The sequence below is a fragment of the Mauremys mutica genome, chromosome 7 (assembly GCF_020497125.1).
Source record: "Mauremys mutica isolate MM-2020 ecotype Southern chromosome 7, ASM2049712v1, whole genome shotgun sequence".
NCBI classification, from domain to species: domain Eukaryota; kingdom Metazoa; phylum Chordata; order Testudines; family Geoemydidae; genus Mauremys; species Mauremys mutica.
In genome coordinates this window covers 51,120,025-51,147,003 of record NC_059078.1, presented here as the reverse complement: position 1 = coordinate 51,147,003, position 26,979 = coordinate 51,120,025, and the positions used below count along the sequence as shown (strand labels likewise).

Sequence of the window (26,979 nt, the reverse complement as noted above, 5' to 3'; positions counted from 1 at the left end):
ATCTCCTCTGGAATCGTGGCCAAATCATGAAGGTGCATACAAATGTTTAGCATATCTGACACGTAAATACCTTGCAATGCCAGCTACAAAAGTGCCATGCAAATGCCTGTTCTCACTTTCTAGTGACATTGTGAAAAAGAAGTGGGCAGTATTATCTCCCGTAAACGTAAAACAAATTTGTTTCTCAGTGATTGGCTGAACAAGAAGTAGGACTGAGTGGATTTGTAGGCTCTGAAGTTTTACATTGTTTTGTTTTTGAGTGCAGTTATGTAACAAAAAATCTGCCTTTCTAAGTTGCGCTTTCAGGATAGAGATTGCACTATGGTACTTGTATGAGGTGAATTGAAAAATACAGTTTCTTTTGTTTATCATTTTTACAGTGAAAATATTTGTAATAAAATATAAAGTGAGTACTATACACATTGTATTGTGTTGTAAGTTAAATCAATATATTTGAAAATGTAGAAAAACAGCCAAAATATTTAATAAATTTCAACTGGTATTCTATTGTTTCAGTGCAATTAAAACTGCGATTAATCGCAATTAATTTTTTAAATTGTGATCAGTGTTCCCTGTAATTTTTTATGCACATGTGCGGAATGAATTTTGTTATGTGCACCAATATGGAGGTGATGTTTGGCGGGGGTGGGGCTAAGGGCTTCGGACTGTGGGAGGAGGCTCAGGGCAGAGGGTTGTGGTGCAGGGGGGCTCTGACTGGGGGTGTGGGCTTTGGGATGCGGCTAGGGATGAGGGGTTCGGGGTTCAGGGTGCAGGAGGAGGCTCAGGGCTGGGGCAGAGCCTCTCTCACCACAGCAGGTCGGGGCCGGGCCAGGGGAGAGGTGCTTCTCCATGGCTGCTGCAGCTCCTGCTCGGCTGGGGGAGGGGCACCTCTCCCAAGCTGTGGCAGCTCTGATGGAGCTGGGCCGGGGGAGGGGCACCTCTCCCAAGCTGTGGCGCCCCGCGGCAGTTATAGTGGGGTTGGGGGAGAGGCGCCTCTCCCTGGCTGCGACAGCTCTGGCTCTGCCGGGCTGGGGGAAGGGAGCCTCTCCAAAGCTGTGGCAGCTCTGGTGGGGCTGGGCTGGGCCGGGGGAAGGGTGTCTCTCCCTGCCTGTGCGGCCCTTGATTGCCTGCTGCGCAGTCACGCAACTTACAGGAAACTTAGATCGTGATTAATTTTTTTAAGTTAATTGCGTGAGTTAACTGCAATTAATCGACAGCCTTAGTGTAAAATAAAATCATAACATGCATTCTAGAGTGTAGACTTCATTAACAAAATAACCTCGTATCTAATAGAGAATTGGTCACCAAAAATCCTAGTAGCGCTTTACAGCCAGTCTGTAAGTCTGAGACATGTACGCTGTCAGTTTACCTCACAGACTTTAAGGTCAGACAAGACCAACAAGATTATCTAGTCTGACCTTCTGCACATTGCAGGCCAAAGAACCTCACCCACCCACCCCTATAATAGATCCCTAACCTCTGGAGTTACTGAAGTCCTCAAATCATGATTTAAAGACTTCAAGTTGCAGAGAATCCACCATTTACATTAGTTTAAACCTGCATGTGACCGGTGCCCCATGCTGCAGAGGAAGGCGAAAAACCGTAGGGTTGCTGCCAGTCTGAGAAACCACCTAGGTGAAGGTTTCAGTATGTCTCTCTGTACTCCAAGCCTTTGTTTTTATTCAGAAACAGTACATCTGCTGCTGTTTGTTTCTTCTTGTAAATTTCCTCTTCAATTTCCCAGTCTCTCTACCCCAGCTCAGTATGCACATGGAGATGTCAGTTACCTCTGCCTGAAAGGAACATTTTTGGGATATGTCTCCTCCTGGTGACCTGCCTTAACTCCAGGACCTTAAGAACATATTTTTCAGTATAATACTCCTTAAATATTATCCATATGTACATTTCACAATGATTAAGATGCCCAGCGGGCAGCGGTGTCTTGGTGGAGACCTCACATGCAGCTTTGGTAAACTATTAAGCAGATATCCAACCCAGGGGATCCCTGTAAAACTGTCTGCCAGTTGGGACCAAGGGATCCCTAGGTCACAGGTGTGTTAAGAGGCGTGTCTTATGTAGGATACGGAAGGTAATTTTTCTACCCTATTCAGCCCTGATGAGGCCTCAGCTGAAGTACTATGTCCAGGTTTGGGTGCCACACTTTAGGGAAAAAATGGACAAACTGGAGAGAGTCCAGAGCAGTGTTCTCTCAAATTTTTTCCACCCATGTGCAGAATGAATTTTGTTATGTGCACCAATATGGACGTGATGTGTGACACATCACCTTCCTATTGGTGCATATAACAAAATTCATGGGGTGGGGCCAAGGGGTTTGGAGTGTGTGTGTGGGGGGGCTCAGGGCTGGGCTAGAGGGTTGGGGTGCAGGGGTGTGAGGGCTCCAGCTGGGGGTGCGGGCTCTGAGGTGGAGCCGGGGATGAGGGGCTCAGGGCTGGGACATAGGGTTGGGTGCAGGGGTGAGGGCTCTGGCTGGGGATGCTGGCTCTGGGGTGGGGCTGGAGATGAGGGGTTTGGGGTGCAGGAGGGTGCTCTGGTGCCTCTCCCCGCTGCAGGAGCTCTGGGGCTGCAGGATAGGTGCCCCTCCCTGGCCTCAGCAGGTCCGGGCTGAGGTAGGGCTGCTCCAGCTTTGCTTGGATCCGCTCCAGCTGGCTTGGGCCACGCCATTCTGGGGTCGGGCCACGCTGTTTTGGCAGGTCCGGGTGCCCTGGCTGTGGTAGTTCCAGGTCGCAGGCTCAGTTGGGGCCGGGGGAGGGATCCCCTGGCAGGTCCCTGGGTGGGTTCCCTGAGCACCTGCATGGTGCTAAATAGGCTGTTGTGCGGCCGCGCAGCATACAGGAAACTTAGGTCCAGAGGAGAGCAACAAAAACTATAAAAGATTTAGAAAACCTGATCTATGAGGAAAACTTTAAAAAAAAAAAAAAAAAGATACGTTTAGTCTTGAGAAAACAGGGTAAATGGGTGGGACCTGAAAACAGTTTTCAAATGTATGAGAGATACCATGAAAATAAGTAGGCTCTTATGAAAGAGAAATACTGTATCTTTGAAGTTTCATATCTGTTTGTCTGATCCATTGCAAATTTTGTACCCCCTCTGTCTATTATTCCCCCCCCCACCCGAAAAAAAAATCTGACGAGACTGCATGCAGAATGTCAGATGAAATGAATCTTTTTCTGTGGAAGCTGATGGGTGGACAGTTAACAGCTACTTTTTAGAATTTCTTCACTCCACATCTTGTTACTCTTCTCATACTTGCCTTGAAGAAAGAAGACTTCTATCCCTAGAGAATATAACTATGCTTTAAATTGTCTGCAGTATGTTATAAAGTAATAACTCATGTCTCTGGAGTAAACTGGCAGGGGTGGGCATAGGAAGCGGGAGCCTGAGATATCAGTGGCTAGAGGAAAAAGAAGGAAACTGATGATAATCTCTGATCCCCTTCTGTGATGTATTGTGGGGGAAGTGTTTTCTAAACTGGACATGTGATTGTAAGGGGGCTGATATGAGGAAATTCTGGAGAGATAATGTGGGTGAGGTAATATCTGTCATTGGACTAGTTTCTGTAGGTGAGACAAGCTTTCGAGCTACAAAGGGCTTTGTCAGGTGCTGAGAATTAAGTGGAACAATGATCTAAGAGGTTAAACTGGTAAGCTGGGGAGTATTGCATCTTTGGAAGCAGTGAATCAGTAAATATTGCAGGTGCCCTGCAGACCAGGGATTGGACACTCCAGGGAGATGCACGGAGGGCTGAAGGGATGGGGTGTGTCTGTTGCCAACCTGTAGAATGACAGCTGGGCCTGTGAGAGCTAAAGGGCAGGACTGGTTGCCATGGCTGCTGGAGTTGGGGAGCTGACTCCTATCAGGCAGACACAAGGCTTCCTCACACCAAAGATAGGTGGTAGTGAGGTACCTCACAACCCTGGATACCCCTAGGAAGCATCACAACACCTCAGAATATTAGTTTTTTTGGTAATTGCATCACATGGTTCATGTTCACATGAGGAAATTCTTACAGTAATGGCAAGGGAAGGAGGGTGAGCATGAGGAGCAGTGCCTCGGACAGGTTGCTATCAGTCCTGCCCTTTCCTTTTTTTCCTCGTCCACCGGGAGAGTCAGGGGCTGTTGGTCCATTCACTGACTCTCTTTTCCGCTGCCCTATTTGTCATTCCCTCCTGGGTCCTCAAAGGGGTCATTCATCCTCCTTCACTTGAGAGGTCCCTTTTCTATGTCTCCACTAGGAAGTTGTGGGGGAGGGAAGAGAATAAAGGTAACATGATGTTTATAATTTTTATATTTGAGTCCCATATTGTTGTGTTCAGCTGGAACCTCCTGAATGTTGGTTGTAGTTGGAGTGATAGCTGCTCTTTTTAAAGGAGTTATAAATCAAGACTCTGTGGAATAATTGGACTAAATTCTAATGCAACAACTCTAAATTCCTCAACGTTAATATTTTTTATTACTGTGTAATATCCTGCATTCCTGTCCCCTTCACATGCACTATGGCTCACAGTTGACAATGCTAATTGGTGTAAAGTTCATTGATATTTTTAAGGATAGGATTTTTTGTTGTGCTCTCCAGGTGGCCTGGCTCCACTCCACAAGCCTTGGCTCCTATAATTTTCTGCAGTCTGCCTGGTTCAGAGCCACCTCTCCCCTCCATCCCTGTGTACATCAAGGATGGAGGGGGCTGGCTTCAGAAGCTTATCTTTCCAGGCAGCTTCTGGTTGTCCTACTGGACTTCAGCTCTGACTCTCCAACTTCTTGCTGCCTGTTGCCATGGACACTGTCCTCACTGTAATCCACTTAACTTCCCCTGCAGGGAACACTAGAGACCCAATGGCCACTGCAGTCAGGGAGACAGAAAATACATTGATGAGCACCTGGCTACAGCAGAATGGGAAATTGTGAAGCAAAAATGCTGAATTTTGTGGTATCTTCCCCCCAAAAAATGCCGTGGCCAAGAATCAGAGTCTACAGGGCTCTGATTGAGATGAATGGAAATGTTCTCATCTCTTAAAGCTGTTGTTTAATGCTCTGTACTTTCTCAAGAGGGTATCAGTTCTTTGGCTGGCCAAGCAAAGTGAGGTCTAAAATTCAATTTGATGGTATTTTTCTGTCTGAATAATTTTGAAGGCCGTATCAGTTCAGTTCCAAAGTTTCAGAGACTGTTTATGGTTTATTACAACAACGTGTAACCCACTAACCCTCATTTTTGCCCTATGACTATATGGTTGTTAATGGGCCTCTTTGCCTTGAAAGGAATCTTAGAATATGTGCCAACTACTTATGCTAAGCTATCTGTTCTACCTCATGTTTACTCAGAGTACTTTTCCCAGATCTGAAGAAGATCTCTGTGTAGCTCAATAGTTTGTCTCTCTCCTTAACAGAAGTTGGTCCAATATAAGATATTACCTCACCCACTTTGTCTTTCTAACATCCTGGGACCAACATGGCTACACCACCACTGCATAGGGACTGTTCTAAGCATCAGTAGGCAGAACTTTGTTGATTTTGGTAAAAACTTTGAACGTGGAAAATGGGGGACACAGATTAGCAGATCCAGTTGCTTCAATCACCTCTGTAATTGTAGAACCAGTTGCTGGCTGTCATCAACACATTCCAACATAACAATATACTCACCCATCTCAGCTGTGCTGATTCTCCCAATATAGTTTCTAAAAATGTGGACATCCTAAAAGATTTCCCTCACAAACAGAAACCAAAGAAATGAAAGTGGTGGTAGAGAGGAGGGATTGGAGGTGCACACAGTGCTCATGGCATGGAGAGAAGGGAGAAACAGAGACCTTGGCATGAGGAGAATGGGAAGGTGGTAACACACCAAACCTATGGCATAGAGGAACAAGGGAGAGATGGTATAGTGTGAGGGGGACATGAAGGACAAGTGCCTGGTATATGGCAAGGGGAAAATGCAGGAGGCATACAAAACCCCTGCCATGGTGGAGGAGGAGGAATGAGGGGTACACAACTCCTGAGGGGGAGGGACGGCGGCAATAGGGGAACCTGGTATGTGCAATGTGCTCAATCTACAGAAGCAACGAAGTGTATAATCCTCTAGTTACCCTTGAGTCATATTTTCAAATTATCTTCACAACGGTAAGGACTAGAAATGCTTTTCTAAAATGAAAGCTGAGATTCTGGTGCTTAGTTCTGTGGCAGCAGGTGAATTCAGTTCTTGTGGAATACATAGGATTCTGTTTTTATAAAGGCTCTCAAAGAGAATGGATTGGTGGTGCTTGGTTCTACCTCTGATATTTTGGTGAAACTTGTACAAATGGAGACTTGAGTACAAGTGCCTGTTCATCAATTTCATGTCAGCTAGACTCTACCAAAGCTGACAGAGCTGTGCAACATCCACTGCTATGTGTGGAGCAATTTAATAATCAAGTAGTGGGCTTTTGAGGGAGCGAGGGAGGCGTGAGTATTGGGAAGTAATTTCACCATCTCCTGCTGCTTCCAGAGTGATGCTATTAAATAGTGTTTGCAAACAAGAAACTGGATTTTGATTTAACATGTTCACACCACTCTTCTTGTGAACGTAAAATAGTTATCAGTGAAAGTAGAGGTAGCCACCGTTGTAGAATTTCATCTGGAAATTGTGGAGGAGAGTGAAGACTGAGTTGTAGAAGAGGGAGGAGGGGGAAAAGAACAAAGGGGAAGTTTATATGACATCAGGAGTTACAGGAGGGGATAGACAGGTGTAGGGCCAGAAGACTTGTGAGCCTTAGTGTAGACTCACTTCTTTAAAGTTACTGATAATGAGACATTTGGTATCAGCACCCTTTTAGTGTGAGGAAGTTGAGCCAAGGCACTCAGGGTAGGTCTATACTTACCGCGTGGGTCGACGCGGAGAGTTCGACTTCTCGGAGTTCGAACTATCGCGTCTAATCAAGACGCGATAGTTCAAACTCCCCACGCGCTCCGGTCAACTCCGGAACTCCACCACTGCGAACGGTGGTGGCGGAGTCGACCTTGGAGCCGCGGACTTCGTTCCCGCGGCATCTGGACTGGTGAGTAGCCCGAACTAAGGTACTTCGACTTCAGCTACACTATTCGTGTAGCTGAAGTCGCGTACCTTAGTTCGACACCCCCCCCTCCCCCCTTAGTGTAGACCAGACCTCAGGAGAATGATGGTACCCTTCAGCATTGTGTATAATGCAGGGCAAGAAGGAGAGCAGTCAGCAAGGCCGTAATTTCAAGATCTCTTTAATACTGGAAGGGACTAGCTGCTGTCTACGGTAAATAGACCCTTAGGGCTGGTCTCTGCCCACAGTCCTGCTCTGGAAGATGTACCCTTTTGCAGAGCTTGTGTGCAAAATATAAAGATTAATCTTTGCATTTGTAATCCAGTGCAACCGAAATTACAAATACAAAAACAAAAGAGCTCACTCAACAATATCCTGTGTCACTTCAGAGGAGAATCATCTTTTCCTCTCCTTGGCTGTAAGTCCAGCTCCACTCTTGCTGTTCTTTTCTTCTTTTCGGCTTGAAGCGCTCCTTAGATTGTGTTCCTGTGGTTGTACCTCTTTGCACCAAGGTTATCCACAAGCAGGGTTTCTTCACCTGGTGGACCCTCACTTGTCCATTAGGCACCTTTGGACTGTGTTCCTTCAATAGATGTTCAAACAGTTATTCTCTCTGTTCATGTGCTTTAGGTCCTTTTTGGGTGGCCTTTTCGTTTTAATGTTTTCAGGATCTGTTTTCATCTCTCACAACTTTTTGATCAATTCCCTTTTTCATCAATTCAATTTCCTTTCAGTTTTTCCCCTTGATGCGCTCTCTGTCCTGTACATGAGTAGATTTTATTTCCCTCTACTTCCCTTCTTTAACAGTGCTCCCCATGCCCAGGTGTATTTTTTTCTTCTTCTCCTGACCTGATGCCTTTCCTATTTTCCTTCTTTTCTCCTTCTCACTCCCTACTTTTATTCTCTGCTAGCTCATCATGTAGATTCTTCTCCTTCCTCGGTCTTATCTCTCAACCACCCTTCAGGTTAATTCTGAGCCCCTTCCCCAGCCTGAGCTGTGCTCTCATTGGCGCGCTCTCTCTCCCCCTCACGATAGTATTCTGTGCTGCTGTATTAGTTTTAGCAGGTGCTAGTGCAGGGGTCGGCAACCTTTCAGAAGTGGTGTGCCGAGTCTTCATTTATTCACTGTAGTTTAAAGTTTTGCGTGCCAGTAATATGTTTTAACGTTTTTAGAAGGTCTCTATGTCTATATTATATCTATATATAAGCTATTGTTGTATGTAAAGTAAACAAGGTTTTAAAAATGTTTAAAAAGCTTAATTTACAATTTAATTAAAATGTGGATCTTATCAGTTTAGTGCAGTGATTCTTAACCTGGGGTGCATGCAGGGCTTTGGAGCTGTGCTCCTGCTCCGCTCCAGCTCCAGGCAAAAACCTGCAGCTCCACTGCTCTGGGTCTGCTCTGCGCTCCAGCTCTGGGCTCCGCTCCAAAGCCTTGGGTGCATGCATCCCCGGGGGGTGCAAGATGCCCTTTCTGGGCGTGCGAGACATGCGAGATTTTTTAGATGGTAAATCATCGAAAACACAAATTAAGCACAGGCACATAAGTGCAACTACTTTGTTTCATCAAACCTATGTATTTATTAACATTACACATGTTTTAATGATTACTGTAATATACAAAGTTTTTAAGCTAATTGTAGTGTAATTTTTTATAAGGGCTGCAGAGCCCTGGGACCAGGCCAGGAGCAGAGCCTTGGGCTGGCTGCCAGTAACCCAGGCCGACAGGAGGGCTGAGCAGGGCCGGAACCCCAGACCAGCAGCGAAGTGAGCGGGGTCGGTGGCTGGTATCCCAGGCCGGCAGCAGGCTGAGTGGGGCTGCCGGCCTGCTCAGCCACTGCCGGCCTGCTCAGCCACTGCCGGCCAGGGATTCTGTTCACTCAGGCCAGCAGCAGGCTGAGCGGGGCCAGCGGCCGAGACCCCAGCTGGCAAGGGGCTGGTGGCCAGAACTCCAGACGGTCAGCGGGCTGAGCGGGGCCGGCAGGCAGAACCCCAGACTGGCGGCGGGCTAAGCGACTCAGCTCGCCGGCGGTCTGGGGTTCTGTTCACTGGCTCCTGCCAGCTGGGGTCCTGGCCGCTGGCTCCGTTTAGCCTGCTGCTGGCCGGGGTTTTCATTCACCCAGGCCGGCAGCGGGCTGAGCGGGGCCGGGTGCCAGGATCCTGGCTGGCAGCAGCACGCCAGTAAAAATCGGCTCGTGTGCCGCCTTTGGCATGTGTGCCTCCGGTTGCCAACCCCTGTGCTAATGCAAGGGTCAAGATTACTGCACCAGCAGCTCCTCCCTCAAGCATTGAGGGTAATATCATAGTGCAGGGGTCGGCAACCTTTCAAAAGTGATGTGCCAAGTCTTCATTTATTCATTCTAATTTAAGGTTTTGCGTGCCGGTAATACATTTTAATGTTTTTAGAAGGTCTCTCCCTATAAGTCTATAAATTATCGTTGTAGGTAAAGTAAACAAGTTTTTAAAAATGTTTAAGAACCTTCATATAAAATTAAATTAAAATGCAGATCTTATCAGTTTAGTGCAGTGGTTCTTAACCTGGGGTGCATGCACCCCCTGGAGCAGGGTTGGTGCAAGGATATTTTGCGCCCTAGGTGAAACTTCCACCTTGCGCCTCCTCCCCCCCCTTGCACATCAGTTCATTGAGGGGCAAATCCCAATGAGCCTTTATAGACCCCAGGGGCTGCTCTCCAGACCAGGTTCCCCCATCCCTGCCCCCTGAACTCCCTGGGACGGTGCACAGCCCCCCCCCCCCGCGAGCCCTCCCCACCCCACACCACCCAGGTGGCCCCCGCCCCGAGTCTACTCACTGGCTTTGCTGGGCTTGGGCTGCTGCAGCAGCTCGGGAGGGAGGAGCCGCCTTCCGGAGGCACCAGACCGCTAGAGTCCCGCTTGCAGTGGCAGCAGCGAACCTCAGCCATGGAGGAGCTGGTGCGGTGCAGGGGGGCAGCAGCCCTGCAAAGGCGGTGGCACTGCTAGCGGGGAGCAGCTGCACGCCGCCCCTCCTGCCCAGGCTATGGCCTGGTGCCCCCCTGGGGGCTCCTGCAGGCTGCAGTGGATGTATGTGGGCGCCAGCCCCCATGTACCCCCCCCGGCTCCTCCCGTGCCTAGAGTTACCATATTTCAATAATCAACAAAGAGAGGAGAGCCCTGCCCTAGCCCTGCCCCCATCCACTTCCTTCCACTTCCCACCCTGATTGCCCCAGTCAGAACCCCAACCCCCCCCGCTCCTTGTCCCCTGACTGCCCCCTCCTGGGACTCCTGCCCCTAACTGCCCCCCCAGAACCCCACCCCCTACCTAAGCCTCCCTGATCCTTGTCCCCTGACTGCCCCCTCCTGAGACCCCCCCCACCCTAACTGCCCCCTTAGGACCTTACCTGTCCCCTGACTGCCCCAACCCTTATCCATACCCGTGCCCCCAGACAGACCCCCAGGGACTCCCACGCCTCATCCAACCACTCCCTGCCCCCTGACAGGACCCCCAGAACTCCCGACCTACCCAACCCTCCCCCTGCTCCCTGACTGCCCCCTGGGACTCCCCTTACCAGGCCCATGCTAGTCAGACGCTGGCTCCACATGGTGGCAAAACTCCACGTGGAGTGCTGAGGCAGCAGGACGGAGGGAGCTGCGGGAGGGGCAGGGGCGGTGGCGGCTCACACTTCCGGGAGCCACAGAACCTGAGCGCAGTGAGGGGGGAGCCGGGGGGTGCGCCTGCCTGGGCTGCAGCCCGGTACCCGCTCCTGCAGCAGATGCATGCGGTCGGCGGTTCCCGTGTGCTCCACGGCTTCCCCCCTCGCTGCGCTTGGGCTCTGCGGCTCCCAGGAGTGTGAGGAGCCGCCGCCCCTCCCGCAGCAGGCTCAGGGCCCTGCGCCCTGGCGGCTCTCACTCCTGGGAGCCGCAGAACCTGAGCGCGGTGAGGCGGGGAAGCCAGGGGGCGCGCCGGCTGCTGGCCCCGCTCAGCCTCTGCCGTTCTGGGGTTCCGTTAATTCAGCTGGCTGCGCACTGAGGTTGGTTGCCAGCTGCACACGGCAGTAGGTTGCTGACCCCTGTCATAGTGTTTTCTTGCATGGGGCATGCCTTGGAGAACGTATTACTATTCACCCTGTGTTATCCTCATCTTCCCAACTGCTACTAGTGGTTATGCGGTCAGTCTCTTGATAATTAGACAGAAGCAGGGATTTAATAATTTTGATGAAAGCCTCAACATAGCTTTTGTAGAAGGAGGTCTGATGGCCAGTGTCCATAGCTCCTGCTGTATCCTAAAGCTGTTTGGAATAATCACTGGAATGGGTTCAGCCTAGGTGATGGGGCAGCTACATGGAAGAGTTCCTGCCCTGCATCTCTCTTGAGGGATCTTAAGAGACCTCTTAAAGGGTCTATGTTAGCAGTCACTAGAACTGTATCCTGTAGCCACCATCTGCTGTTTGTGAAATGGTGGCTTCATTTGAATCCTGCAGGGGAAACGTTAATTAACTCAAAATGCTTCAGGCTGCTCCACAGTACCTGGTCTTCCCATCTGAGCAGCTGCTACTGCCCTTTCGTCTGACTGGGATGCTGCTGCAAGAGTTTAGGATAGGGCCCCCTTGCATATACTTGGTCTGTGTTTTAATTTTTGCTTTTGGTAGGGTGTCTGCCTCAACAGGAGGAAGGTAACCAGGGTATTTTCAAATCTGCAGTTCACATATGTCGCTATGTGCTCTTGTTCCTGAGGTGGTTGTTACCTCTGAGTTTCCACAATGTGTTTTTGCCTTGTGCTGCAGTTACGTTGTGATTTTACTGGCTGTATAACTTGTCCATAGAATTTTTCATTAGTAGGCAGATCAGCCCAGTGATCCAGCTAATGCTAGTTAAGCTTTGGTCTCTAGATGCCACATAGTCCTTTCAAGAGGCCAATCTGACAAAATGAAATACAGGCTACTGTCTTTCTGGGTCTGTGAACTCTTGCAGCACAATGCATTGTATAGCCCAGAAGGCAGGACAATGCTTATTGAGCTGATGCAACATGTGGAGCATGCAGTTTGGTTGTGTCACCATCTCCTGCTTCTGATGCAAGAGAGTCAGCGTCATCTGAATCTCTTGGAGAACATTACATGCAGCAGAAGACCAGCTGAAGTGCATGCAGGCAAAAAAGAGGAGGAGAAAGGGGGTGGCTTTGTGGTTAGGATACTGGGCCTTAAGAGATCAGGGTTCAGTTCCTGTCTGAGACACAAATTTCATGAGTGATCTTGTCACAGTGACATAGTCTCTCTACACTTTGGTTTTCTGTATGTAAATTACAGGGATATTAGGATAAATTCATTAATGGTGATTGTTCATTCATTAATCATTGATGATCTCAAATAGTATCGTGATGGAGGCCATATAATTATGAAGTCAGCATTTGCTCACTTCCCTTAGAGAAGCTCTGGTGCTGCTTGGCTGAGGGAGCGCGAAGCAGGGTATGAATGTGAAACAGCTGACATGGGCTGCTGCTTGACGCTTTGTCCTCTGTCAGAGGCCATGAAAGCTGCAGGAGAGCAACCACGCATGTATGACAGCATGCATTTCCTCCAATACATTGCTGACAGCATGTTGCTTCTCAAAACCACACATGCAAATCAGTTTGCCAAGGGTGACCTGCTGTAATGAACCTGTAATCTGTTGCACCCCCCCCCCCCCGCAACAACTGTTGCCAGTTGTATTCCATCCTTTGCTGCTCAGCAAAGTTCTTTTTTTGTTTGGGAGGGGGACTTGCTTGGCCCTGGATCTTCTGGATTTGACTGTAGCCAGCAACTTCTGGACATCCTCATCTTCCAGGTGGGTGAAGCATCTTTTCAGAGGCAGGAGTCAGTAAGTGCCTCTTCAGATGTATTTTTGACCTTTCTCAAACTTCTGTGAGTGTCTGCTGTTCCATCCTAGGTAGCTGTGAGAGTGATTGTTGTCTGCGTCCATTGCCTCACAACGGAACGTGCTTGCCTTGACAACGTTGTGCAGTGCTGATGAGCAATTCTCCAGCTAACTCAGGCTGTTGAGACTGCTCACTCAGGTGTATCTATATCACTCTCACCTCATGTATGTCCTTGAAATGGTTTTTCATACGTGTGATACCCAGCTGTTTAAGGTTAAAACCATAGCCAGCCATCTGCTGACATATTGGACAAATTACCCATGTGTTTCAGGGTTGAAATAATCCCACATCCAGTATCACATTTGTCCTTCATCAAGTGCTGTGCTCTAGTCTGCTAGTTGTCTATGTAGTGCTGGAACACTAAAGACAGCCCTGTGGGAATTTTAAGCAGTACCACTACTGCTCTTTGGAACATCTCCTGTTCCACTTCTGTAGTGCCCTCTTCTGCTTGGTGTGCAGCTCTGCAAGTATGTCAGCCATGAGAGAGAACCTACTCTCTGTCTGCTAGTACCAACTTTTGTGATAACTCCATAGACAGACCATTGGACTTTTCTGTTTTTTCAGAAGTAATTATCATATGCACTCTCTATTTCCTTTAACTCTTCCCCTTCTTGATCTTTCCCACTTTGAAAACTATGCCATGATGAGTGGAACCCTCTTCACTTACACTGGAGGGTTCTATGTTCTCCTGTGGTTGATCAGGAGCCTGCAGTACATTCTCTGTAGTGATGTTCCCTTTTTTCCAGGCCTTCGCTTCCTACTTTTAGCAGTCTGTCCAAAAAAAGACTGCTGTGCATTTATGGATTAGTCTTGTTGTCAGGGATGAGGAAGATGCTATCTGTGCTGGTGGTACTTAAGTCAGGGCCTCTTCTGGTCTTCTGCACAAGTCATAAAAGTTTTTTTTGGCAGATACCTTTCTTGTAGCCCTATGAATGTATCCCATGGTTATGCTGATAATCAGACCAAAAGAGGAATCTTACAAGTGGGAATGAAACATAGTAGGGGGCTAGACTTGCTGTGGATGTTCTCCTAGCCTCTGGAAAGAGATCCATAGCAGACTACCCTGTGATCTGATATATCCTTCCCAATTAGAACTGTGCACTATTGTGGTGCTTATATAACCAATTGTGAGCAAGATGTTTGTTTCTAATCCAAGTGCCTCTAGGTAGCACAATAAACATGATAGACCACTTGAATGGAAATGTTTCCATACCTAGCCAGCCAAGAGTGGAAAAAAGCTAATGTAGTGCCCATCTTTAAAAAAGGGAAGAAGGAAGATCCAGGGAACTACAGGCCAGTCAGTCTCACCTCAGTCCCTGGAAAAATCATGGAACAGGTCCTCAAGGAATCAATTCTGAACCACTTAAAGGAGGGGAAAGTGATCAGGAACAGTCAGCATGGATTCACCAAGGGCAAGTCATGCCTGACTAACCTAATTGCCTTCTATGATGAGATAACCGGCTCTGTGGATGAGGGGAAAGCAGTGGATGTGCTATTTCTGGACTTTAGCAAAGTTTTTGATACAGTCTCCCACAGTATTCTTGCCAGCAAGTTAAAGAAGTCTGGGCTGGATGAATGGACGGTAAGGTGGATAGAAAACTGGCTAGATGGTCGGACTCAACGGGTAGTGATCAATGGTTCCATGGCAGCCGGTATCAAGTGGAGTGCCCCAAGGGTCGGTGCTGGGGCCGGTTTTGTTCAATATCTTCATTAACGATCTGGAGGATGGTGTGGACTGCACCCTTAGCAAGTTTGCAGATGACACTAAACTGGGAGGAGTGGTTGATACGCTGGAGGGTAGAGATAGGATACAGAGGGACCTAGACAAATTAGAGGATTGGGCCAAAAGAAATATGATGAGGTTCAACAAGGACAAGTGCAGAGTCCTGCACTTAGGACGGAAGAATCCCATGCACTGCTACAGACTAGGGACCGACTGGCTGGGCAGCAGTTCTGCAGAAAAGGACTTAGGGGTTACGGTGGACGAAAAGCTGACTATGAGTCAACAGTGTGCCCTTGTTGCCAAGAAGGCTAATGGCATTTTGGGTTGTATAAGTAGGGGCATTTCCAGCAGATCGAGGGATGTGATCATTCCCCTCTATTCAGCACTGGTGAGGCCTCATTTGGAGTACTGTGTCCAGTTTTGGGCCCCACACTACAAGAAGGATGTGGATAAATTGGAGAGAGTCCAGCAGAGGGTAGCAAAAATGATTAGGGGGCTGGAGCACATGACTTATGAGGAGAGGCTGAGGGAACTGAGATTGTTTAGCCTGCAGAAGAGAAGAATGAGGGGGGATTTGATAGCTGCTTTCAACTACCTGAAAGGGGGTTCCAAAGAGGATGGATCTAGACTGTTCTCAGTGGTAGAAGACGACAGAACAAGGAGTAATGGTCTCAAGTTGCAGAGGGGGAGGTTTAGGTTGGACATTAGGAAAACCTTTTTCACTAGTAGGGTGGTGAAGAACTGGAATGGGTTACCTAGGGAGGTGGTGGAATCTCCTTCCTTAGAGGTTTTTAAGGTCAGGCTTGACAAAGCCCTGGCTGGGATGATTTAGTTGGGTTTGGTCCTGCTGTGAGCAGGGGGTTGGACTAGATGACCTCCTGAGGTCCCTTCCAACCCTGAGATTCTATGATTCTATGAAGAGCTTATGCCAGAAATTGTGCCTGGGTTAAAAATTAATGTTGTACATTGATTTTTTTTTTTAACTACAGCTCTATTGATTTGTAGATCTTCAGTGTTTTCTCCTTTCTAATTGGAATGTGAATAGTAAATTTAGAATACACAGTAGGTGGGAAGTGTGGTATTAATGACAAACAAATTTTAAATTACTATCCCCTGCCATTCTGACAGTCTGATTTAAAAAAAAAAAGTTGAATCGTTTGGGACCTATTGAGGTCAATGGTAATTGGGACAAAATGCAACATGGTTTTACAAAAGGTAGATGGTGCCAAACCAACCTTATCTCCTTCTTTGAGAAGGTAACAGATTTTTTAGACAAAGGAAATGCAGTGGAACTAATTTACCTCAATTTCAGTAAGGCATTTGATATGGTTCCACATGGGGAATTATTAGTGAAATTGGAAAAGATGGGGATAAATATGAAAATTGAAAGGTGGATAAGGAACTGGTTAAAGGGGAGAATACAACAGGTCATACTGAAAGGTGAACTGTCAGGCTGGAAGGAGGTTACTAGTGGAGTTCCTCAGGGATCAGTTTTGGGACCAATCTTATTTAGTCTTTTTATTACTGACCTTGGCACAAAAAGTGGGAATGTGCTAATAAAGTTTGCGGATGACACAAAGCTGGGAGGTATTGCTAATACAGAGAAGGACCGGGCTATCATACAGGAAGATCTGGATGGCCTTGTAAACTGGAGTAATAGTAATAGGATGAAATTTAATAGTGAAAAGTGCAAGGTCATGCCTTTAGGGATTAATAACAAGAATTTTAGTTATAAATTGGGGACACATCAGTTGGAAGTAACAGAGGAGAAGGAGGACCTTGGAGTATTGGTTGATCACAGGATGACTATGAGCCGCCAATGTGATCTGGCCGTTAAAAAAGCTAATGCGATCTTGGGATGCATCAGGCGAGGTATTTCCAGTAAAGATAAGGAGGTGTTAGTAACATTATACAAGGCACTGGTGAGACCTCATCTGGAATATTGTGTGTAGTTCTGGTGTCCATGTTTAAGAAGGATGAATTCAAACTGGAACAGGTACAGAGAAGGGCTACTAGGATTATCCGAAGAATGGAAAACCTGATTTATGAAAGGAGACTCAAAGAGCTTGGCTTGTTTAGCCTAACCAAAAGAAGGCTGAGGGGAGATATGATTGCTCTTTATAAATATATCAGAGGGATAAATATCGGGGATGGAGAGGAATTATTTAAGCTTAGTACCAATGTGGACACAAGAACAAATGGGTATAAACTGGACACTAGGAAGTTTAGACTTGAAATTAGATGAAGGTTTCTAACCATGAGAGGAGTGACGTTCTGGAACAGCCTTCCAAGGGGAGTAGTGGGGGCAAAAGACATATCTGGCTTCAAGACTAAGCTTGATAAGTTTATGGAGGGGGATGGTATGATGGGCTAACCTAATTTGGCAATTAATTCATCTTTGATTATTAGCAGGTAAATATGCCCAATGGTCTGTGATGGGATGTTAGGTGGGGTGGGATCTGAGTTACTACAGATTATTCTTTCCTGGGTGCTGGCCGGTGAGTCTTGCCCACATGCTCAGGGTTTAACTGATCGCCATATTTGGTGTTGGGAAGGAATTTTCCTCCAGAGCAGATTGGCAGAGGCCCTGGAAGTTTTTCGCCTTCCTCTGCAGCGTGGAGTATGGGTCACTTGCTGGAGGATTCTCTGCACCTTGAGGTCTTTAAACCACAATTTGAGGACTTCAGTAACTCGAATTTAGGTTAGGGGTTTGTTACAGGAGTGAGTGGGTGTGATTCTGTGGCCTGCGTTGTGCAGGAGGTCAGACTAGATGATCATAATGGTCCCGTCTGACCTTAAAGTCTGAGTCTATGAGATCTACAAACTTAGTAAGAGGAAGAGTTTAATTGTCTAATTTCTGTGTACTTGCACTGGAGCATGTTGCTTATATTTCTGAATCTCAGATATACAAAACTTTGTTTAAACTGGTCAGATATTTTTCTTAAATGATTTATGTCTATGTCTATAGTCATGCTATTTCCACCACAGGTTCTGCTGTCTTTCATTGCTTGCGGAAGGAATTTATCCATCTTTGGAAGTCCACCAGACAGGGAAAGATGTGGGGAGACCCTCGGCCCGCCAACAGAATGGGCCCTTTCCGGTAAGCATTTGGATTTGGAGTTTATATTTCAAGGCTCTTCTTACGTGAAATGTTAACAGTAACAGGGGCTGTGGGGCCCCCTTCTCTGTTTACTGTTTGTCATTACTCACTGCACATCTTGCTATTGTGAAACTGTTTTTGGGTGAGCTATATGAGCACTATGGAGCTACTCTCAGTGGCTCAAACTGCCTGTTTTCTAGCCACACATAATGTTCCAACTTCCTGTAAATTCCTGCTAGTTATTTCTTCTGCAAAGATAGCTGCTTCCAGCATTTCTGCTTCTCCCCCTTGCCCCTTTGCTGAACATACACTTACATTTAATGTAGCCATTTTTAGCTAAGGTGTTAATACACACCTAACTTTTGAGTCTAGAAGCTGCTAAGTTTCAGAGTAGCAGCCGTGTTAGTCTGTATCCGCAAAAAGAACAGGAGTACTTGTGGCACCTTAGAGACTAACAAATTAAGGAATTTTTAAAGATTATCATGTGGATCCTGTTGGATCTTGGTTTCAACATTTCTTGGTTTCAAACATATCTGTAAGGGCTTGGCTACACTTACAAGTTGCAGCGCTGGTGGAGGCTTTCCAGCGCTGCAATTACACCCCGTCCACACTTGCAGGGCACAACCAGCGCTGCAACTCCCTGGCAGCAGCGCTGGCTGAAAACCCATCCCGGCAGGGGTATAAGGAGTGCAGCGCTGGTGATCCAGCGCTGCTCAGCAGGTGTGGACACTCACCAGCGCTTTAAGTGTCCTCCAGGGAATAAGGAGTTATCCCAGAATTCCTGTTCAGCCACTCTGCTCATCAGTTTGCACTCTACTGCTCTTGCCTCAGGTGACCCGCCCTTTAAATGCCCCGGGAATTTTAAAAATCTCCTTCCTGTTTGCTGCAGCCAGGTGTGTGTGGAGTGCAATCAGTTAATCTTTCCAGGTGACCATGCCTCCACGTGGCAAACGAGCCCCAGCATGGAGCAATGGCGAGCTGATGGACCTCATCAGTGTTTGGGGGGAGGAATCTGTGCAGGCCCAGCTGCGCTCCGGCCGTAGGAATTACGATATCTTTGAGCAGATATCAAGGGCCATGCTGGATAGGGGCCATGATCGGGACGCACTACAATGCAGGGTGAAAGTTAAAGAGCTGCGGAGTGCCTATTACAAAGCCCGCGAGGGGAATCGCCGATCCGGAGCTGCCCCCACGACCTGCCGTTTTTACAGGGAGATGGACGAGATACTTGGGGGTGACCCCACTGCCAATCCCAGGATAACGATGGACACTTCTGAGCAGGCTGGGGGACAGGAGGAGGAGGCGGCGGGGGGGGGGGGGAGAAAACCGTGAGTGAAGCTACTGGGATGGGGGAAGACACCCCAGAGTGGGCATGCAGCCAGGAGCTCTTCTCAAGCCAGGAGGAAAGTACCCAATCGCAGCAGCCAGCAGTTGCAGAAGGACAAGCAGAGGAGCGGGTTAACGGTAAGCGGCTTTTATTTTCTGGGTGGAAATGTTTCTGGAGAGGAAGGGGGGTTATGGCTGCATGCATGCCAGCCTCTAGATGTGGAATAGCCCGTTGATGTGGTCTATCACGTCGCGGTAATCTGCTTCAGTTATCTCAGCAAAAGTTTCATCCAGAGCGTGGGCAATATGCCTGCGCAGGTTTATAGGCAGAGCCACTGTGTCCCTTGTCCCAGTGACGGTGACGCGTCCGCGCCACTGTGCTGCCAGTGGTGGGGGGACCATTTCTGAACACAGGCAAGCCGCGTAGGGTCCCAGGCGGAATCCACATTGCTCTAAAAGAGCCTCCCGCTGTTCCCAAGTGACTCGCAGCAGGGAGACATCTGCCAGGATTAACTCCTGTGAAAAATGTTGGGAGACTCTTTAGTGAAGAGATAGGGAGATAAGATCACCCCTGCAGCTGCATCTTCACTCAACCCCTCTAGCACTCCAGATTACCCGAAGCAACCAGCTCCCCTCTATCACTCAAGCCCCACTTCTCCTTCTATAAGCACCCCTCACTCACCATTTCGTGGCTTCTGTTGTGTTATGCGTTTGGGAAAAGAATGCTAAAGTGAGAACTCCCTCAGTGTAACAATTCATGTCTGGAGATAGTGGATACAATGCTGCCCGTGTTAAATGTTGTCATTTCTGTGTTTCTACAGTGACCTTGACTACTGGACTGCCCAGATGTTCAACATCACAGAGGCTTCAAAATTTGAGAAAAAATCCCCGAAAGAGCAAAGAGGACATGCTGAAAACTGTTCTTCATCACTCTGCTCGAGAGAGTAAAGAATTGAAGGAGTGGAGAGAGAAGGAAAGCAGGATCCGCAAGAGAAATGCAGTGGCCAAGAGGAAAAGCACGGAGCGGCTGCTAAGCATCCTGTCGCGCCAAGCGGACTTTATAGAGTCACTCGTTGCCATGCAAGCAGAGCACTACTGTGCTACTCCCCCACCCCACCCCCGTCCCAAAGCTTTTTGCCTTGTGCCCCAATGTCAGCTCAAACCGCCTTTCCCCAGCATTCAGGTTCTTACCATCACCAGCTGCCTCCAACACCTGTACGTTCACCAACCAGCCCTGATACCTACCACCACCCTTACCCTCTGCACTCAACCCCCATCACCATGCAGTATATGCACCCTGAAGTGCAGGATTCATTAAACAGCACTCCAGACAGGACATATGCAAACTTGTGACTGTACAGTTCACCAACCCACACCCCTGCCCTCTTGTGTTCATGAAATGTTGTGTGTCTGTCTGTCTGTCAAGGAAGTTTTTTTCTTTTCAATAAAACAATTCTTGGCTTTGAAAACAGTCTTTATTATAGCAGATAGTTAAAGATAACTTAGCCCAGTAAAGAAAGAGGCACTGCAAATCATATTATTATTAGGGATAATAGAATAACAGTGTAAGCAGTGCAATTCACTCCCATGCAAGGCAGCAAACATTACTGTTGGCTTTCAGCCTCAAATTCTTCCCTCAAGGCATCCCTAATCCTTGTAGCCCTGTGCTGGGCCTCTCTATTAGCCCTGCTCTCTGGCTGTGCATATTCAGCCTCCAGGACTTGAACCTCGGTGGTCCATGCCTGACTGAATGTTTCATCCTTCCCTTCACAAATATTATGGAGGGTACAGCAAGCGCATATAACCGCGGGGATGCTGCTTTCCCCCAAGTCTAGCTTCCCATACAAACATCTCCAGCGAGCTTTTAAACGCCCAAAAGCACACTCCACAGTCATTCTGCACCGGCTCAGCCTGTAGTTGAACCGGTCCTTGCTCCTGTCAAGCTTCCCTGTATAGGGTTTCATGAGCCAAGGCAGTAACGGGTACGCGGGGTCTCCAAGGATCACAGTGGGCATTTCGACATCCCCTACTGTGATCTTCCTGTCTGGGGAAAAAAGTCCCTGCCTGCATCTTCCTGAACAGGCCACTGTTCCGAAAGATGCGTGCATCATGCACCTTTCCAGGCCAGCCTGTGTAAATGTCAATGAAACGCCCGCGGTGATCCACAAGCGCCTGGAGAACCATAGAGAAATACCCCTTACGATTAACGTACTCTGATGCCAGGTGGGGGGGGGGGTCAGAATAGGAATATGCGTCCCATCTATCGCCCCTCCACAGTTAGGGAAACCCATTTGTGCAAAGCCATCCACAATGTCCTGCACGCTCCCCAGAGTCACGGTCTTTCTTAGCAGGATGCGATTAATTGCCTTGCAAACTTGCATCAAAACGATTCCCACGGTCGACTTTCCCACACCAAACTGGTTCCCGACCGACCGGTAGCTGTCTGGAGTTGCCAGCTTCCAGATTGCAATAGCCACCCGCTTTTCCACCGTCAGGGCAGCTCTCAATCTTGTGTCCTTGCGCCGCAGAGTGGGGGCGAGCTCAGCACACAGTCCCATGAAAGTGGCTTTTCTCATACGAAAGTTCTGCAGCCACTGCTCGTCATCCCAGACTTCCATGACGATGTGATCCCACCAGTCAGTGCTTGTTTCCCGAGCCCAAAAGCGGCGTTCAACGGTGCTGAGCCTTTCCGTGAATGCCACAAGCACTTTGGTGTCACACGCGGCAGGAGAATCGATATCGATATCATCGTCAGACTCCTCACTGTCACTTTGTAAGTGTAGCCAAGCCCTTCGTTCACAGCCTTTAAGGTTGCTTGTTTGTAGTGAATGTTTAGGGTACTTCCACTATTGAGAGAGAAATCTGAGGGCTTGGCTACACTTACAATTTGCAGCGCTGGGAGTTACAGCGCTGGTCATGCAGCTGTTTAGGGCCAGCGCTGGAGTGTGGACACACTGACAGCTACCAGCGCTGCAGTGTGGCCACACTTGCAGCACTTTCCAGCGCTGTATTGAGAGGTGCATTGTGGGCAGCTATCCCACAGAGCACCTCGTCCCATTTTGGCGCTGAGTATTGTGGGAAGGGGAAGGAAGTGTGCGGGTCATTCCGCTTCCTGTGTGCTTCACATCCCAGCATTCACTCTTTCCGGCAACGTTTGGCGCCATTGTGAGTGTCTTTCTGTTTTACTCTCTGTGTGAATCGCGATTTCTGTGGCAAATGGAGCCCGAGCTGCTGAGGACTGTGCTGATGAGTGTCGCCAGCACAACACGTTTGGCAGTCGAGCTATTCCTTCAGCTCCAAAGTGACAGTGAGGAGTCTGACGATGATATCGATATCGATTCTCCTGCCGCGTGTGACACCAAAGTTCTGTGGCAAATGGAGCCCGAGCTGCTGAGGACTGTGCTGATGAGTGTCGCCAGCACAACACGTTTGGCAGTCGAGCTATTCCTTCAGCTCCAAAGTGACAGTGAGGAGTCTGACGATGATATCGATATCGATTCTCCTGCCGCGTGTGACACCAAAGTGCTTGTGGCATTCACGGAAATGCTCAGCACCGTTGAACGCCGCTTTTGGGCTCGGGAAACAAGCACTGACTGGTGGGATCACATCGTCATGGAAGTCTGGGATGACGAGCAGTGGCTGCAGAACTTTCGTATGAGAAAAGCCACTTTCATGGGACTGTGTGCTGAGCTCGCCCCCACTCTGCGGCGCAAGGACACAAGATTGAGAGCTGCCCTGACGGTGGAAAAGCGGGTGGCTATTGCAATCTGGAAGCTGGCAACTCCAGACAGCTACCGGTCGGTCGGGAACCAGTTTGGTGTGGGAAAGTCGACCGTGGGAATCGTTTTGATGCAAGTTTGCAAGGCAATTAATCGCATCCTGCTAAGAAAGACCGTGACTCTGGGGAGCGTGCAGGACATTGTGGATGGCTTTGCACAAATGGGTTTCCCTAACTGTGGAGGGGCGATAGATGGGACGCATATTCCTATTCTGGCCCCCCCCCACCTGGCATCAGAGTACGTTAATCGTAAGGGGTATTTCTCTATGGTTCTCCAGGCGCTTGTGGATCACCGCGGGCGTTTCATTGACATTTACACAGGCTGGCCTGGAAAGGTGCATGATGCACGCATCTTTCGGAACAGTGGCCTGTTCAGGAAGATGCAGGCAGGGACTTTTTTCCCAGACAGGAAGATCACAGTAGGGGATGTCGAAATGCCCACTGTGATCCTTGGAGACCCCGCGTACCCGTTACTGCCTTGGCTCATGAAACCCTATACAGGGAAGCTTGACAGGAGCAAGGACCGGTTCAACTACAGGCTGAGCCGGTGCAGAATGACTGTGGAGTGTGCTTTTGGGCGTTTAAAAGCTCGCTGGAGATGTTTGTATGGGAAGCTAGACTTGGGGGAAAGCAGCATCCCCGCGGTTATATGCGCTTGCTGTACCCTCCATAATATTTGTGAAGGGAAGGATGAAACATTCAGTCAGGCATGGACCACCGAGGTTCAAGTCCTGGAGGCTGAATATGCACAGCCAGAGAGCAGGGCTAATAGAGAGGCCCAGCACAGGGCTACAAGGATTAGGGATGCCTTGAGGGAAGAATTTGAGGCTGAAAGCCAACAGTAATGTTTGCTGCCTTGCATGGGAGTGAATTGCACTGCTTACACTGTTATTCTATTATCCATAATAATAATATGATTTGCAGTGCCTCTTTCTTTACTGGGCTAAGGTATCTTTCACTATCTGCTATAATAAAGACTGTTTTCAAAGCCAAGAATTGTTTTATTGAAAAGAAAAAAACTTCCTTGACAGACAGACAGACACACAACATTTCATGAACACAAGAGGGCAGGGGTGTGGGTTGGTGAATTGTACAGTCACAAGTTTGCATATGCCCTGTCTGGATTGCTGTTTAATGAATCCTGCACTTCAGGGTTCATATACTGCATGGTGATGGGGGTTGAATGCAGAGGGTAAGGGTGGTGGTAGGTATCAGGGCTGGTTGGGGAACGTACAGGTGTTGGAGGCAGCTGGTGGTGGTAAGAACCTGGATGCTGGGGAAAGGTGGTTTGAGCTGACATTGGGGCACAAGGCACAAAGGACGGGGCGGGTGGGGGAGTAGCACGGTAGTGCTCTGCTTGCATGGCAACGAGTGACTCTATAGACTCCGCTTGGCGCTCCAGGATGCTTAGCAGCCACTCCGTGCTTTTCCTCTTGGCCACTGCATTTCTCTTGCGGGTCCTGCTTTCTTTCTCTCGCCACTCCTTCAATTCTTTACTCTCTCGAGCAGACTGATTAAGAACAGTTTTCATCATGTCCTCTTTGCTCTTGCGGGGATTTTTTCTCAAATTTTGAAGCCTCTGTGATGTTGAACATCTGGGCAGTCCAGTAGTCAAGGTCACTGTAGAAACACAGAAATGACAACATTTAACACGGGCAGCATTGTATCCACTATCTCCAGACATGAATTGTTACACTGAGGGAGTGAGTTCTCATTTTAGCATTCTTTTCCCCACACGCATAACACAACAGAAGCCACGAAATGGTGAGTGAGGAGTGCTTACTTATATAGGGAGAAGTGGGGCTTGGGTGATAGAGGGGAGCTGGTTGCTTCGGGTAATCTGGAGTGCTAGAGGGGTTGAGTGAAGATGCAGATGCAGGGGTGATCTTATCTCCCTATCTCTTCACTAAAGAGTCTCCCAACATTTTTCACAGGACTTAATCCTGGAAGATGTTTCCCTACTGCGAGTCACTAGGGAACAGCGGGGGGCTCTTTTAGAGCAATGTGGATTCCGCCCGGGACCCTATGCGGCGTGCCTGTGTTCAGAAATGGTCCCCCCACCACTGGCAGAAGAGTGGCGCGGACGCGTCACTGTCACTGGGACAAGGGACACAGTGGCTCTGCCTATAAACCTGTGCAGGCATATTGCCCACGCTCTGGATGAAGCTTTTGCTGAGATAACTGAAGCAGATTACCGCGACGTGATAGACCACATCAACGGGCTATTCCACATCTAGAGGCTGGCATGCATGCATCCATAACCCCCCTTCCTCTCCAGAAACATTTCACCCAGAAAATAAAAGCCGCTTACCGTTAACCCGCTCCTCTGCTTGTCCTTCTGCAACTGCTGGCTGCTGCGATTGGGTACTTTCCTCCTGGCTTGAGAAGAGCTCCTGGCTGCATGCCTCCAGGGAATCTGCGGTTTCTTCCCCCATCCCAGGAGCTTCACTCGCGGTTTCCTCTCCCCCCCCCTCCTCCGCCTCCTCCGCCTCCTCCTCCTGTCCCCCAGCCTGCTCAGAAGTGTCCATCGTTATCCTGGGATTGGCAGTGGGGTCACCCCCAAGTATCTCATCCATCTCCCTGTAAAAACGGCAGGTCGTGGGAGCAGCTCCGGATCGTCGATTCCCCTCTCGGGCTTTGTAATAGGCACTCCGCAGCTCTTTAACTTTCACCCTGCATTGTAGTGCGTCCCGATCATGGCCCCGATTCAGCATGACCCTTGCTATCTGCTCAAAGATATCGTAATTCCTACGGCCGGAGCGCAGCTGTGCCTGAACAGATGCCTCACCCCAAACACTGATGAGGTCCTGCAATTCACCAGTGCTCCATGCTGGGGCTCGTTTGCCGCGTGGAGGCATGGTTACCTGTAACCTGTAACTGATTAACTGATTGCACTCCACACCTGGCTGCAGCAAACATGAAGGAGATTTTTAAATTTCCCGGGGCATTTAAAGGGCGGGTCACCTGAGGCAAGAGCAGTAGAGTGCAAACTGATGTGCAGAGTGGCTGAACAGGAATTCTGGGATAACTCCTTATTCCCTGGAGGACAGGTAAAGCGCTGGTGAGTGTCCACACCTGCTGAGCAGCGCTGGATCACCAGCGCTGCACTCCTTATACCCCTGCCGGGATGGGTTTTCAGCCAGCGCTGCAACCAGGGAGTTGCAGCGCTGGTTGTGCCCTGCAAGTGTGGACGGGGTGGTGTTGCAGCGCTGGAAAGCCTCCACCAGCGCTGCAACTTGTAAGTGTAGCCAAGCCCTGAGGGAGTACAGCTCAGAATGTGGAATGTATACAAGTGGGAGACACTTGTGAATGTCACTTAACACTCCTTACACTCAACCGAGAAGTACCAACACAATGGAACGTTTCCCTTGCTTGCATACCTCTGCCTGTCATTTAGATCCTATGTTGATATTGGGATGCTGGGATTAGAAAAAGAGAGGTATCAGGAGCTAGGCTATTTCACTGTTTAATCACTAGTACTTAGTTCTTTTGTTATCCTTGTTAACTCGCTTATTTGTGCCTCTGAATGAATTTGCTGAGTGTACTTCCTCACAACAGAAATTTACCCCACAGGGTTCTGAGGTAATGAGAATACTTCTGCTGTTTGAGTCAGTAACAAGTAGAGATTGCCAAGAAATCATTTCTCTCCTTACCACTTTATATATGATTAGCTGTATGTGATTTTATTTTATCCTTGAACTAATACTGTTCTGGCTGATTCTAGATGATAGTGCTTTCCTGGTGTTTTTTTTCCAGTTGAAAATTAACCAGCATCATTCTTTCAAGTGTTGGAGAATTCTTTATTTCCCCTTGATCCAAGTTATAACTATTGTTTTGCATTACTGCTTTCAATATATCCGTAGACAATTTGACTAAATTCAAATGTCATCTCACATGTCCATGGGTGAGTGCTTCTATCACTGTGAACTTTAAGGTGAACTTGATTTGCTAAGATTGCCAAAGAGGAGGTGTCTACTGATTTATCAGGATTTGGGATTGCTCTTTAAAGATTCTTGCTCTGTTTTTGTTTACCTTTTACGTTTTTAAAAAATGCGTGGGAGTCAGACTTGGCTAAAATGACAGATTGCTCCTTCCCCATAAAACCTA

At 48.4% G+C, this 26,979-nt stretch overlaps 1 protein-coding gene across 1 annotated transcript in view; it reads left to right on the top strand.

Annotated features, from left to right (window-relative positions):
- Window positions 1–26,979, top strand: part of RBM6 (RNA binding motif protein 6) — a 155,533-nt gene that overhangs the window by 5,784 nt on the left and 122,770 nt on the right. Inside the window, exon 2 of the mRNA XM_045023212.1 lies at window positions 17,657–17,768. Coding sequence (XP_044879147.1) covers window positions 17,725–17,768 — 44 coding nt within the window. The 5' untranslated portion in view covers window positions 17,657–17,724. The remainder of the gene's footprint in view (window positions 1–17,656; window positions 17,769–26,979) is intronic.